Here is a 15,125-nt window from a genome sequence, read left to right on the forward strand (position 1 = left end):
AAAGAATACTAGCAGGCCTCAGAGAATAAATAAAGAATCTTCTGACTATAATAGAAATCTTATAAGATGTTATTTAAGGGTCTATTTCATTAGTCGTTCTTCTTCCACTCATTTTGCAGTTCCATAACTCAATAGTGGTCATGTACTTACTTATAAAGATTCCTATAAAACTCACACATTTTTTACAAGTGTTACAAAATTGAAATTTAGACTAACCTGCCAATAGGCGTGAATGTGGGTATGAATGATTATCTGTCTTCCTGTATTAGCTCTGCAACAAACTGGCAACCAGTTCATGTACTCCCCTTTTGCCCTTGCTTCTGGGACACACCCCCAGCATTTCTAGGAAATAAGTCCCAAATACAGGATGTCAGATTAGTTAACTCAATTCTTTACATTTACACTAAGTAAGACTTGTAAGTTATTTATAGGCTTACATATAGGCAGGCTTACCAATGATATCATGAAAATATGTTCAAACATAGTTCGTTCAACTGTGTTTAATTTTCTTACAGTGAATCCATGAACAGTTACTGAGTCAAAGGTGTCAAAAGAAGTCATGAAAAAAGGAAAGAAAATACTAGACAGATGTAGTAACCTAATAAAATAGACACACCATTCGATCAACATGAAATTGGTGCCATTTTGATGTAATGCTGGTAAGAAACATTTATCAGTATTAAACACCAACAACAACATAGTAATGAAAGCACCTTAACTGCAAAAGCTGTAGTTTATTCAAAGAGTGGCACCAAAGGGTGCATGCAAGTAAAGAAAATGTTGTATACAAATTAGTAATGTGAATGACAGCAAATAGTTAGGCTTTAGTTAGTATACAGAAACAATCTAATCTCGAGATTACATCATTCTAACATCACAAGGTACAACTAAACAGAGAAACATATCAGCTTTAATAGTAATTTATTCTGAACAGAATTCTAATCCTTTGAAGAACTAGTTAATTATTAGGAGAAAACAGACATTTCTTAGTCAATTATCGTTTATTCAGTAAAAAAAACCCAAAACAAAAGTCAGTCATTGGGACTTCATAAAAATTTGTTTCAAACCAGTTTAAAGTATGCAGTATATAAAGGCAGACACGTTCACAACACTGATATATTCCCTAAAACCGCTATGATGAAAACACGACTGCAACGTAGCTGCTATTATACACCCACCCACCCCCATTTTCCTCTTACTCTACACATTAAATCCAAGTATGCAGTCCTTATGTGCTGGTCCTTTGCACAGCAATGGATTATTATTAATAATAAAATCCCCCTGATTATATTATACATGCTAGACACTGAAACATACAAGACAAGGAAAAAGAGAACACTAGGGCTGAATTAAGACATTGGAAAACTCTCGGTATTATTATATTGTGTCTTTATTCAGTGTGCTCAAAAACAAGTTTGGAATGTTTAAAGTGTGTGTTATAACCAAAGCATAATAGTTATTCATCTCATGGAGTTTTCGGTTATTTTTAGATTGTGTGCATTTCAATTTTTTTAAACTTCGTGATTTAGTATTGGTTGGTATGTAGAAATATTGACAATGAGTCATTTGGAATATTTGTTTAATGCCTGTTGAATTTATTGATCTGATTGCACGTGCATGCCTTCTTTTGTATCACACATTGGCTAAGCTATAGATTTGTTCTAAAGCTTGGCCAATGTTTCCCAGATTATCTAGTACCTATGTCGGACATGCAAAGGCATGGCAGTACTACGAAAGACGTATTATTAGGACATGTGAATCCAGAAGGTTATGGGCTGAGCTTTGTCATGATGATAGAGAAGAGCCGGTCCTTATTCGAACATGATATCTGAGGCTTGGCGCAGGCAGTTGACAGCGTCAGCTGGCATGCTGCTGTGAGTGACGTTGTTTCCATCGAGACGCAGATGCTTCAGACGTGAATAGTTCAGAGGTCCCATGTGCTTGCAGAAACTTGACAGGTCAAACTCTACAAATGATAAAAAGTGGAGATCGTTATAGCTGCCAGTAGGGATTTTTTTAATATATTTTTTTTACATTTTCAACCCCTTAACCTGGTAAAGAGAATGACAAAAGTGCCTTGGAGGTGTGCCAAATTACCATTCCTTCAACTGCTCTGGTTGCAGCTGCATTGAAGTCTTTGAGAAAAGGACCCTTCATTTTCCTCAATTGCTTTTTCCCCTCATCATAGGGGGAATTTTCTTTTTCTTAATTATGGCTATATCGCGAGAAAAATGGATGATAAAGCAGAGAATGCATTGGGGTATGGCGACGTTTTAACTGACATGTTGCTGATATGTGCATTAACTGCCCTTGCTTTGTCGCTCAGATCCACCCCTTAATTTGAGTTATAAGATACTTAAAAAACAGTGTAATGCTGTTCAGTTTTTATGTTAAGTACATTTAAGCTTTTTTTTTTAGGTAGTTAAAGTTGGCATCCCAAAATATATCACTAACAAGCTAGTGCTAGCCTTAGCATGTTAGCCCCAAACTTGGCTATGTCAGTTTTTAAAAAGCCAAAGTGATATGACTAAAAACGAGAGTTTCAAGACTTCAGAACTGTCAATAACTAATCAGAGATGCCATAGTCGCTATGTCCATCCTTTACATGCCTGCAGTCTATAGTTTAAAAGAACCTTGATGAACATTTGCATTACAATGCTTGTTTGCACATGCTGTAGAGTTGGAATTGTGCATTTGCAATCACACTGCTGCTTCTACTAAGAATCACACTTTTAATAATAATGATGATGATAATAATAATAATAATAATAATAATAATAATAATAATAATAATAATAATAAGGTTAAATATCAATGGCTTTAAATATAAAGTGAAATAAAAACAAAACAAAACATTACCTTGTGTTACCAATGTAAACTTCTCCATTTCTTCTCCATTTCAGGTCACATAAATATACACAGTTTAACCCTTCTTTTCATGTAAAAGCACTCATGCTGTAGCCAGCATCCTACTTAATGTCATTTTGTTTTACACAATGTTTTTGTTTTCAGATTTCAGCTGAAAATAAGTTATTTATATTTACAGTTTAAATTGGTTAGTTAGTTTAAATTACTCCCTTCCTCCTGATCTAATAATATGGATGTTTAGCATAGTTGGGTGTCACATGACTGGCACAGAGAACTGGACATGCTAGCCTGTTAATCTTTCATCTGGTTAGAAAACATTTAAAAAGGATCGTTTGGAAAGTTCTGAACTTTGTATCAATTACTCTGCTTTTGGAAAATGGTAATGCCAATACCCATGAACAAACTAAATGGCTTCAACCTAGAACCTCTCTCTGGTTTTACATTTGATAAGCCACGCCCACATTTAAGCTATCCAGTCATGCGTGTATAATTGGCACAAAACTGGCCTAACTAACCAATTAACCTTGGCCGTATTATTTTCACATGTTTAGATATTTCATTGAGAACACAGGAACTCGAACTTTGATGCTGTTCTAAAAAAACTTTAACAAAAAAGGCAAAACATTTAGAATCCTGTGATGTTAAAATGCTGATCACTCACTGTTGATTTCATTTGCCTGAAGGTAGAGTTGCTCCAACTGCTCGTTGATCTCAGGGATAGACTGCAGTTTGTTGAAAGAGAGGTCAAGCTCCAGCAGTGATGTCACATTGAACACTCCAGCAGGGATCCCTGAGTCCACCAGCTTGTTGTGTGAGACTCTCAAGTACTGAAGTGAGGGCAGCTTGTTCAGGTATCCTGCTCCAATACTTTCAATGACATTGTAGTCAGCATAGAGCATTACCAGTGAACTGGGAACACCAGCTGGGAGCTTCTTCAGCTTGTTGTGGCTTACATCCAGTGACAGCAGCTTCTTTAGCCCTTTGAAAGCCCCTGAAATGGCTTCAGAGGTTAGGTCATTGTGCTGAAGGTGAATGGAGGTCAAATTCTCCTTGTCAGTCAAGAGTCCAGAAGGAAATTTGGACAGCTTGTTGTTCATAATTCTCAGCTCCTCAAGGGACTTTGAGGGAGGAATGGCTGGCTCTGTAAGGTTGTTGAAGCTGATGAACAACTTCTCCAGGCCTGAGAGTTTGTCAATTGTGCCCTTTGCTATTTTAGCATTAGTGATCTGGTTATTGTCAAGTATCAGCCAGCGCAGTGTGTCAGTAACATTATCAAACACTCCTGCCTTGATCTCCTCAATCAGATTGTTCTGGAGGTACAGGTACTTGATCCCTGTTGGAACTATGGGAACAAATTTGAGCTTGCGGCTGTCACAATACATGGCGCTGGGGAAATTGAATGGGCAATCGCACTCTTGATTGCAGTTGGGCGATGATGGCCCCATCACTGGATTAGGTTGGTAATCATAGTCATAATACTGGCAGAGGGACAGTGTGACCAGCACAGCCAAGATGGGTACACGCAGAGGCAACATGGTGTCTGCAGATCCAATAGACAGAAAGAAAGGGGAGGTAGGAAATAAGATCAAAATGTTATTATTGAAAATCTGAATATATAAAAAGGAATAAAAAAAGTAAGAATAAAATGTAAACTTTGAAGTTGAAAATTTGTTAGGATAACTCTTCACCCAAGAGAATGCCACACCCACTCCCCAGTGTATTAAAGCATATTATATGATCAGTCAAGGAAGACATTACTAATTTGGAGAGCACTGAGCCCTAGATTATTTTAATAATCTGTTTGAATCACATCATTATAGCTGCAGCACAAGCCAAACTGCATGATAGAGGTTTTTTAAAACATGAATTGAAGCAGCAACATAATGTGGATGTTCCAAGAATACACAAAAGCCGATGTAAATGCTTCGAAGGCACGCTTTACGTTTTCAACATTTAAAAATACATGCTTTCTGGCTACATAATTAATGACTCTAACACATATAAAAACAAAAATCTATATTCGTTCAGAATCATGGCTTTTCATACTCAAGTCTGCAGACAAAGGAAAACCAGAATAATTGAATCCAGACCCATGAAAAATGCAGACACTGGATCCAAGAGCAGAAGATTATTTTCCAAAGTCTAAAGTCACCAAAGTCTGTCACACAGTCTTTAAAATGCATTGCAGACATATGTAAACAAGTAACAAACTAAGGCTCACACACCCAAATGCAAATGATCAAACTCCTACTTCTACTCATTAATTGTTAGTGCACATGTATTTTTTTCCTTCTCTGCTGCAGCACCAGCCAGTGCCCTAAAGCCTTGTAGTAACACTTGGTAATCCCAGAAATATGGAAGAATACTCAAACAGGAAATCACAAATCCATGCCCTCAGTCGCAAGCTTACCTGTGCTTCTCTCTCAGTGTGCGTGTGGGGTGGAGGGCCAGTAGGTAAGAAGAGTTTGGTGTTCAAAAACTGGAAGTCTCTGGAGAAAAACACAGAGAGAAAGAAGGAGAGAGGGGGAGGAGAGAGAGGGGTAGATGGAGAGACACAGAGAGGGAATAGGAAGGGGAGGAGAGGAGACGAGGGGACGAGGGGGGGTTGATAGGAGGCTTCTTCAAATAACTGGAGTCCAGGCATCAGATAAATTGAAGATGTCATCAAAATGAATTTCTGAAAGAGCATCATCCAAAAAGTTTTGTAAACTAACCAAGAGCAGGTGCATCAAGTAACAGAAATATTGCACCATGTACGACGAAAATAAAAGTAGTTTTCCCTTTTTATTGTTACCTGTCACTATTACAGTCAAACCATGTCATTGCATTTGTTCACACTGGAAAAAACAAACTTTAATTTTAGTAGGTTGTGCGTGGAAATTTTCAAAGGGCAGGAGAAGCTAGGTCTGGAAAAATGTGAAAACAATCTCTGGCAGACCCGTAACGCAGACACTGGTCATGAAAAAGAATAAATTCAGCTGTTCTCCTCGAGCTGTGAATCAGGCTTTGGAAAATTTGACCAAGAAGATAAAAACAGCCAGAACAGACTTACATAACACTTGACGTAAATATTTCTTCTCCTCTGTTTTTGACCAAAAAAGCAGGTCAAAGCAGATCCAATTGATCCCATATGTCTACGATGTAAATTATTGTACTTTTCATTCTTGCACCCTTTATTTTGCTTCCCCACATTCTTTTACAGTGAATATCTGTGTCATATTCATTTATAAACAAACAGTAAGACAAAAGAAGAATGCGGCCCGTGGTGGCCATAACTTCTCTAAATACTGCAGCTGAATAAGGAGGTTTAGGGGAGTAAAGGGCCAAATGTTTCTCTCATTCGTTGGTGGGCATCCATACCATCAATGCATTCCAGGAATTGGCACCTGGATTTAATTGGTTGCAGTGCAGCCTGTTAGCCGACTCGCATATAAATCATAAACACCTTCCTTGACACACCCCTTACATTTCATGGAGAAAACTCCCACATTTAAATTCTAACAACAGAGTTCTTTTTAACAGTTGGATCCTCGCTACACATAATGACATGCAAAGGTTTCCACAAAGCTATGTGGTTCTACAATTAATGCAAAGGACTGTATGCAGTTTCTTAAACTGTATGCAATTTAAGAAATTAAAAGGCCAATGAGGCATTATAGATATGCAGAGTTTGGAGAGGGTCCTCATGTGTCTCCAAGGAGCTCATACTGAATGGTTTGATGGGACCTAGGAAATGGGACCAACAGAATGTTTATTGGATGCTATTTTTTACGACTATGTTTAGGCACTCACTCCATGTGATTTATTAAAAAACATCCTGCAATTCTTTTGCACCTACAGTGGGATCACGTTTTCTAGCAAGGGGTCAGAGTCAGGGTACAGTCCTGTGAAAACCTTGATTCAAAAGCTTGCAGAAGCACCTTTAGCAGCAACAACGTGAAAAAAATTGTTTTTTGTCTCTCACATTGGATTTTGGCCCACTGTTTTTTACGGCATTACTTCAGTCCACAGAGGGTGTTGGGCATTCATTTATGCACAGCTCTTTTAAGATGCAACTGCAGATCTTCAGGTGGGTTGAGGTCTGGACTTTGCTGTTGTGCTTGGGTTCATTGTTCTGTTGAATGACCCAGTTTGGACCAAGCTTTAGTTCTCGGAAAGATGGCCTGACATTTCCCCCTAGAGTAGAATGCTCGACTCAATGACTGCAACGCGGTTTGTGCATTTTGGCCAAATATCTCCACTTTGGTCTTATCTATTCAAAAGACACTGTTCCAGAAGTTTTGTGGTTTGTCCAGATGCAATTTTGTGAATCTAAGCCATGCTGCCATGTTTTTATTTTAGAGACAAGAAATTTTCTACTGGCAGACCTTCCAAAAAAGCCATCCTTGTTCAGTCTTTCTAGTTGTACTCATGAAATTCAACATCTAAAATGCTGACTAAGACAAGTAGAATCTAAGATGTTTTTTTTTTAAGTTTCTCTGAGCACTGCATGGGACAATTTACTGGGATATTCATCTGCAGAGAAGATTGCAGCGCTGTGTTATACCCTCTTAATTAATTAAAGGCACAAATGGTGTACTTAAGTTTTCACTGAAATGCCAAAATGCTAAAAATCCTGTTATAGGTCACTCAGTAAACAAAACTAAGACAAAACAACCCAGTTTAACATGTGACAAATTGAATGAACCTGTCTAAATTCAGAAAGACATAACTCACAAACGTCTGGATTATCTTTGTTTTACATAGATGATTCATAGATGACAGCTAATGATGCTTTCAAGTTCCAGTTAATGTTCTTTTATTACATAAAACTTGCAGTAAATTTGGGCTACTTTTAGAGCCTCCATATTTTTAGTAGATATAAATGGCTTAGCTGTTATAGCAACACCTCAAACTCCAGACAGAGATAAGAGATGTCCAGATGGTGGTTATCAACTTTCTTCATAACAACAGGCTTTCATCTTCAGGTACTGTGCACACTCACATAAAAGGGAAGACTTGACATGTTATTTGACTCATCCTTCACACAAAAATCATCAACAGAGCCTCCCCTACCCCAACCAGAGACAACAGCAGAGGAACAGGTGACAGAAATCTATAAAGAACAGAGAATTGATCAAAAACTATAAACTATATTTTAGCTGATGCTCTCTGTGCTGCTGGAAGAGTAATCTATTAACTGCTTTATTGTGATTTATCTGTCACACATTATGTATTACAGCCCCATACTCCCTTGAAAAAAACAAAACAAAGCAAAAAAAACCCCCAACAACTGGATTTTGAACCCAATTCCCAAGAAACCTGCACTGATCTTTTGTGTTTAGGTGGACACAGACCAGAAGTGGTGTCCAAGTGACAGATGTATATCCACTACTATGTAGCCATGCAGCTGCTCAGCTTCAGTTAATGTTCAGGAGCCGGTAACTTTTGTCTGTTTGGTGCGACGGGCGTCAGGTAAAAACACTGTTACTGTTACTGGAAACAGTGGCTGTAGACAATAAAGCAAATTAGTAGAAGTTGTGGACCATAAAACCTAAACAATGATCTTTAAATGCTGAGGAGTTCTGCTGAGATACGAAAAAAAACCCTCTCACTGGTTTCCTCATTATGAGTGACTTTCCTCCCACCTCACATTTAATTCATTGTTGCTGCAAATTGGAGCCAATAGTCCAGTGTGCACAAACAATAAAACCTCTTGATAATAACAACTGTCTTTGCATATTCCAGATTATATACTGAATAAAAATATTATTTCAATGGTCTCAGCACAGTTGACATATTTGCTACAAGCTGCCCAAAATGTTTATTTCTTTGAGGCGTTTGTACTTTTACCCCTGTTATTGGAACTGTTTTGTATGAACTCAGACTCAAGTTTTTCCAGACTGTTCGTTTAGTTGAGGCTGGAAAACAGACATTTAGTCATTTTGCTTAGTCACTATGTCTCTTTTTGAATGTGTTGATGTCTGTCTGCCTTATGCTGTCCTATCCTTTCCATTAGACCAGAGGACTGACACTGGCTCTCACCACAGTTTTCCTAATGCTTTATTAACTGTAACTTGTGTAACTCTTAAGTAATCATTCCAATTAACACATTGTTTTATGTGAAATATTATCTATATGGCTCACATATATAAATTTTCTCTTCATCAAATTTGAATGACAAGATTGTGCCAAAGTATTTTTTATTTTTATTGTTTTTCCTTTTTCTTTCAGAGCTCAATGTAATAACATACCTTTCCTACATTTAAAAGCCACCGTGATTCCTACTTCCTCCAAAAATATTATATATTGATATATTGACTAACAACTTATTAATCTAAAGGCTGAAGCTAAAAATGAATCACTCTAACCTGGATGACATATTCATACATCCCATGTGTGTCTGACAGAACAGATGCAGATGTAAAACTGAATGCAAGCAGTTAATGGCAAACGCTGGGGCTGAAAATGAAAGTAACATGGAAGTGTTACAAACCTCTACTGGCCTCTTGAGACTGGTTCCCAGAGGTAGACTACATGTAAAAGATGGCCATAACCAACCCGACATCATCCAATTGGTAAGGTCCTATTGTGAAGCTTTTATCGCAGCATTTTCCTGGTTGCCATCTTGGTCTTTTGATCATGATGGCAGAGTGGCGAAACTGACTGAGAAACCTAGGAGCACTTTCCGCCCATGTGGTAGTGACGTACCAGTCACAATGCTCGCACACATTATGTTAGAGTCACACTAGGGAAAACAATGGTTGGACAATATGGCACAACCAAATTTATTTGCAACTCTGTGCAATGAACTTGCGATCTTGTTACATTTGAAGTGGCTGGTTTGAAAAGGGGGACCAGGTTTGTGCCCACAGTAGAAATCAACAGAAGCAGAAATTCCTCCACAAATAGTGATATAGTTGCTGCAGGATGGTTATTTAACTACAAAATGACACTCAGTTTGTACGCATACCTTTGACGCCATGTGGATTAGAGAACATCCAAATTAACTTCAAACTTGTGCACCTTATTCTTATGTTTTTTAAAGTCATTACAAAAGTATGCTGTGTAATCATTCCACCCTGGAAAAAGAGTAGTTCAAACTTACAATATAAAGTGCCCTGAGGCAACTGTTGTTGTGGTTATATATAAATGAAATTGAATTGAACTCCTGTGTAAATGTGAAGTTGCAGAGTGTCTGAGCCATTTTATACTGCTATCCTGCAACTATGTTACTATTGGTGGAGGAATTTATCTATCAAATCTACAAATCTAGATGAATGTAAGCAATTATTGTGATTTATTTCCCCCTTTGAAGGAAGGGAGTATCTAATCAGTTCAAGTTGTTTGTTAGCAGTCTAGTGTCCACAATTTTTAGGATATAATTTTCATATGTTGTGTGATGGAAGATCCCAATAACAGTTCTAGCTGATTTAATTTAGGTGACAATTGGGTGGAGTTAAAGGTCCAGGTCAAACAAAATGTGAAAACTTGCCCACAGTTTTTTATGGATCGTCTTCAAACTTCGCAACAATATACTAGGCCTTGGCGGACATGTGTAACTAGACTGACAAAGCAATTCTCCTTGACCTTTATTGTTACCACCCAAGGTTAATCTCTTTGTACTGTAGACGGTAACAGGAATGGGATTGCTACTCATTTGTCACAGTTAACGGCTGCGTTATGACAAACAAAGTGCATGTAATTGCATCTTATTCCTGTTTCGTTGCTGTCTTAATGCACCAAAGTTGACTTCAAGACAGCTACTGGCTGTGAACAGACCTGGTCCCCATCTTTGAAGCCACCGTATCAAACGGAACAAGATCATAAGTTCAGTGCTTGCAGTCAGTTAAGTTAATGTTAGCCAATAACTTAACACTCTGGTCACTGCTAGCAGTCAATATGGTGGTAACAAAGATCTAATACTGATGCTTCAAATGGCAGAGGCTCAAAAGATGGAGTCCACCTTAGTGATCATATATTGAAATATTCACACATTTAAAAAAAAAACCCTGAAGCTCCACATAGCACATGTCCTAATGTTTGTTTTCTTTTAGTAAATTTCAAGGTAAATTACATATGGCTGAGGTTTATGATATTTTTGGAATCAGTAAAAATGGCAGCAAAACAGGAACTTGATTATTTTTTACAGATAAAATCAGATAAATCACAAAAAGGACGAAGGCATCCAAACATGGACATACAAATCACAGAATACTCTTCAAATGTAACTAGAAAAAGTGTTTTTCTTTGGTTGCTCATTGTCTTTGCTGTGTTCCTGTCAATGGTTTTATGAACCAATCTGAAATTATGCTCTTGTTTTGTTATTATCCTTAGTCAGCTTACTTGCTCCTATAAAACATGTTCTTGTTGACTTTTAACACTGTTTTCCTCTTAATTATACTATTTGTCATATCAAGCTAATTTCTTCATGATAGTTGCAAAAATTGCTCAATGATGACAACGTAGTGTTAGATTATAATATTATTTTATGCCATGTTATACCCCTAATTAAAGATTGTGAATTATTATGTAGTTTTAGTTTGCATTATTCTCCTGAATTAGAAGAAGCTGATAACTATTACATTAGTTAAACTGATTTGCATTACATTAAACTGCTGACTTGTTGTGAATGAATGATATTGTTTTATGATGCATTATACTGCTGAGTTATAAGAAATCTAATTTGTCTGAGTAGAAGAGAACAGAGTGTGCTGGAGTTTTCTGCCCCATTTCAGCAGGAGCAGATAAACAGGGAGCCAAGGTCGTAGCTTAGGCGCTGTGTGAGAGAAAGCATGTGAATGTTTAGGCTTTGTATGATAAGGTGGAGGCACCAGAGGCTATAAAAGTTTGAGCAATGCTCCACCATTTTGAGATTTTGAGGCTGTCTGCATCAGTGTCCATCTCCCACGCGTGTGTTCATTAAAATCATCGTTTGACTCAACCCGGCCGGACCAGTGTTGTTATTGTGGTTTTTTCTCTTGTCTCCATCCCCAATATTTTGAACCTTAACAGTAGTTTGACAAAAAATCTATGAGTTAGCGGTTTGCAAAGTAGAGCATTCACTGGGCAACCTGGCCAACCTTTTTCCTTCTTTTTTCCTTTAGTGAATAGTTCACTTGGCATCTGGTAAAGCACATTAGTTTAACATTAAATGTGAAATAGACACAAAAAATAAATACATTCACTACAACAGTAGCATCATAGATTGGCTATAGTCACTCAGACTAACTAGGGATGAAGCTGGATTTTCTGCAATGAAGATATAACTCTAGCCTCAGTCTTTTAGCAAGATATTGGTAGATCTAGATTTTAAAAGTACCTGCTGCATGACTCTCAAAAATAGCACGCAATTCCAAATGGTACAAATGCTAACTTTGTGCAAATGACCTTTTTTGAAAGCTTTGCAATAAAAAGAGACCTTAATGGACACCTAACTACTTTGAATCCCACATGGATCTTACACAGCATTTGTGCACCATATAATATAGTCTGCACATTTTTACTTCATCTAACCTTCAACTAACCTTTTTTTCTGTATACAAAACATTGCATATTATTCTCTTTTTTAATCAACAGATTTGCATTACTTAATGTTAGACCTTATTTCTGATCAACAGCGCACTCAGACAGATAATTGCATAAAAATAAAGGGGGATAGGAAAATAAGAGAACACTGAACAAAGTAACACACATATGCACATGGACTGCCAGGTACACGGATGGAGATCCAAGCAAGCATATTAGCAAACAGGATATTCTTGGACTTCTTGGCACCGACACACAGAAGCTTCTAATAAAGTCTCAGACAGCACTCAGACACCACCTTCTGTTCCTACCATGTGGTCATGTGGCTGTGCTTAACACAGAGAGACTCATCCCTGGCAGCCCGAGTGATTCTCTCACCTGGTGTCTCATGGGCTCACATGTGCTCCAAGAGTGACCCGGCAACAAAATTAGATGACAGGATCTACTTAACAAAACAGAGCTTTGCGCGTCTATTTGTAACACACAAACATGCCTCAATTTTCTTTAAATCCCTAAATTAAAGGATTTAGTGTAAAGTAGACCAATTTAGGCACATTTCGTGTAAAATACCTCGTGCAGTAATAACAGGGTTTAACACATTGTTAAGGTGTTGATAGGTAGATTAAGGAGAATACTACATTGATGATAGTCAGACAGATATAAGCTCAGGGTTTTTTCTATAAGCTGCATTTGATAAATGTAGTTTCAAGCAAACATCTGCATGGATCATTGGCACATCTGCTTCTCACCAGGATCTCACGACTCTCCTCTCATAACATGGTGAAGGGCACAGGCTACTTCAATTGCATAACACTAGACACTTATTCTTAGCAATCGGTGTGATCTGTGCATGCTCACACCCCAACTAGTGCTTCTCAAGTTCTCCAGCACATGAAGCAAAGCACCAGACACACATGCCTAAACACACACAAGTCCTGGCAACGAGAAGATAGACGACTGTGCAGAAGATCAAGTTGCATGCTGCTCTGGCATGTGTCTGTGTGTGTGAGACTGAGGCAGAAAGGCGGATGGAAAATAGAAAGTGCTCTACCGATAGCCACCACATGGGGGCAACAGATTGAAGAGCATTCATGTTGTCTAGCTGAACCCGCTCTGAGGTCCTGGGATGAGCGCCAGAGCTCAAACACTGATGCTTTCTGTCCTTGTCTAAAGAAAATAGAAGAACCAAGTCATATCAGAGGCAGAGAGTTCTGAGCTTTTGGCAACTCGTTAATACTTAACATAACATAGCATGTTTTTAATTTAATTTACCAAGTGAAATTATTATTAAACCCCAAACATTTTCATGACAGGATGATCTCATGAAAACTGAATAACTCATCAGGTTAAATAGTGTCTGGTGTTTTAGAACAGAAGACTAGATTAGAATAGCCTTTTATTGTCATCGTACATGTACTACAAAATTGTGTTTATTGTGTTTCTTGAGTTATATGTTTCATTCTACTTCAATAAGCCAATTATATTGTTTTCTGTTCTAACATATTATTTTACATGGACTGCTGAACAACTATCCAATGAAAAGGATCACTGCATTTGTTGCTGCTGCTACTTTCCCATGTATGTCCTCAGAGTTGCCTTTACAATAAGCAGTCCAAGTGTAAAGGCATGGTAAACTGCTTTTTTGGCTTGATTGTAACAGAAGTATGACAGAAGTAGACTTTCCACTGATACACATGACTGCAAGGTGGATTAATTAAAAAAAAAACCTTGATCTGTGTTACATTTTTGGGAACTTCATGGGTAAGTTCCCTTTATAGGAAATACAGCAGTATATACGTTGCAATATATCCGATGATCTAAAGGCCTTCTCTGGCTTATTTCATATTTACTAATTATGTTACTGGGTATGATAGTGACGGCTGTTTGAATGGAAAAGATGCGAGACGTTTTGCACTGTGTTGATCATAAAAAAAGGCAGGCTGCTAATGCTATGACAGTTCTACTGTCAATACCTTACAAAAAAAAGCACTATTGAATTGAATGAATTGAAGGTGTGTAGTAGGAACAAGAAAAATGCTCAAAGAAGCCAAAAAATAATGATAAAACCACAGTTTTGAATTAAATAAGATATTGTAACTATATTAAAAAACAAAAAACTTCTTGTCACAGCCTTTTTTGGAGTCAGGAATTTTAACCACTATATATATCTCATGGGAGGCCAGTTTCTTTTTTCTTCAACCTAAATATTCCCATTAAAGTCTCCCAAATGACTCCTTGACTATAAATCTCCGATGGCTCACAGGCCAGAAATGTTTCTTCTGCAAATACTGTTTTTTTCATCCCGGACCACAAAACCCATCAAAATGAGTTAGAGCCTGCTGGGGTAGCTCGAAGCAAATTAATCTACCATAAGTTAGATTTTTAAGGCTCTTTACAGCCTTCACCACAGTGTTTTCACTCACCTTGGGATCTGGATGTTGTGTGATGGTGATTATAGAGCTCTGTTATCAAACCTGGTAACCTGTGTGAAGTGTACATGATGTGTTTGTGTCTGAGCTCTGGTTTCCTCTGAAGAATCAAACACACCGCACAGGAGACTTTATGGTGATTGCACTGTGTAGTATTTGCAGTTTGGATTTTTAACCTATTCCTGCTGTAATAGGGCAAGAGGCTGGGTGCACTCTGGACGCAACATTTGCAGCATACATGTAAATATAAACAGTGTAACAGTCGACTGATGATCTGCTCAAAGTGTCTTGTTGGGAATGTCTTCAACCCCCGGAACCATA

At 37.8% G+C, this 15,125-nt stretch overlaps 1 protein-coding gene across 1 annotated transcript; it reads right to left on the bottom strand.

Annotated features, from left to right (window-relative positions):
- Positions 1–485: 485 nt before the first annotated feature.
- On the bottom strand, positions 486–5,388 carry lum (lumican). The gene is made up of 3 exons (XM_026148383.1): positions 5,279–5,388; positions 3,530–4,408; positions 486–1,966 (listed from the first exon to the last, which is right to left on the bottom strand). The coding sequence occupies exons 2-3, from the start codon at positions 4,401–4,403 to the stop codon at positions 1,812–1,814; spliced, it is 1,029 nt and encodes a 342-aa protein (XP_026004168.1). The 5' UTR covers positions 4,404–4,408; positions 5,279–5,388; the 3' UTR covers positions 486–1,811.
- Between the last annotated feature and the right edge of the window lie 9,737 nt (positions 5,389–15,125).

This window comes from Astatotilapia calliptera, chromosome 17, assembly GCF_900246225.1.
Source record: "Astatotilapia calliptera chromosome 17, fAstCal1.2, whole genome shotgun sequence".
In the NCBI taxonomy this organism is placed as follows: Eukaryota; Metazoa; Chordata; class Actinopteri; order Cichliformes; family Cichlidae; genus Astatotilapia; species Astatotilapia calliptera.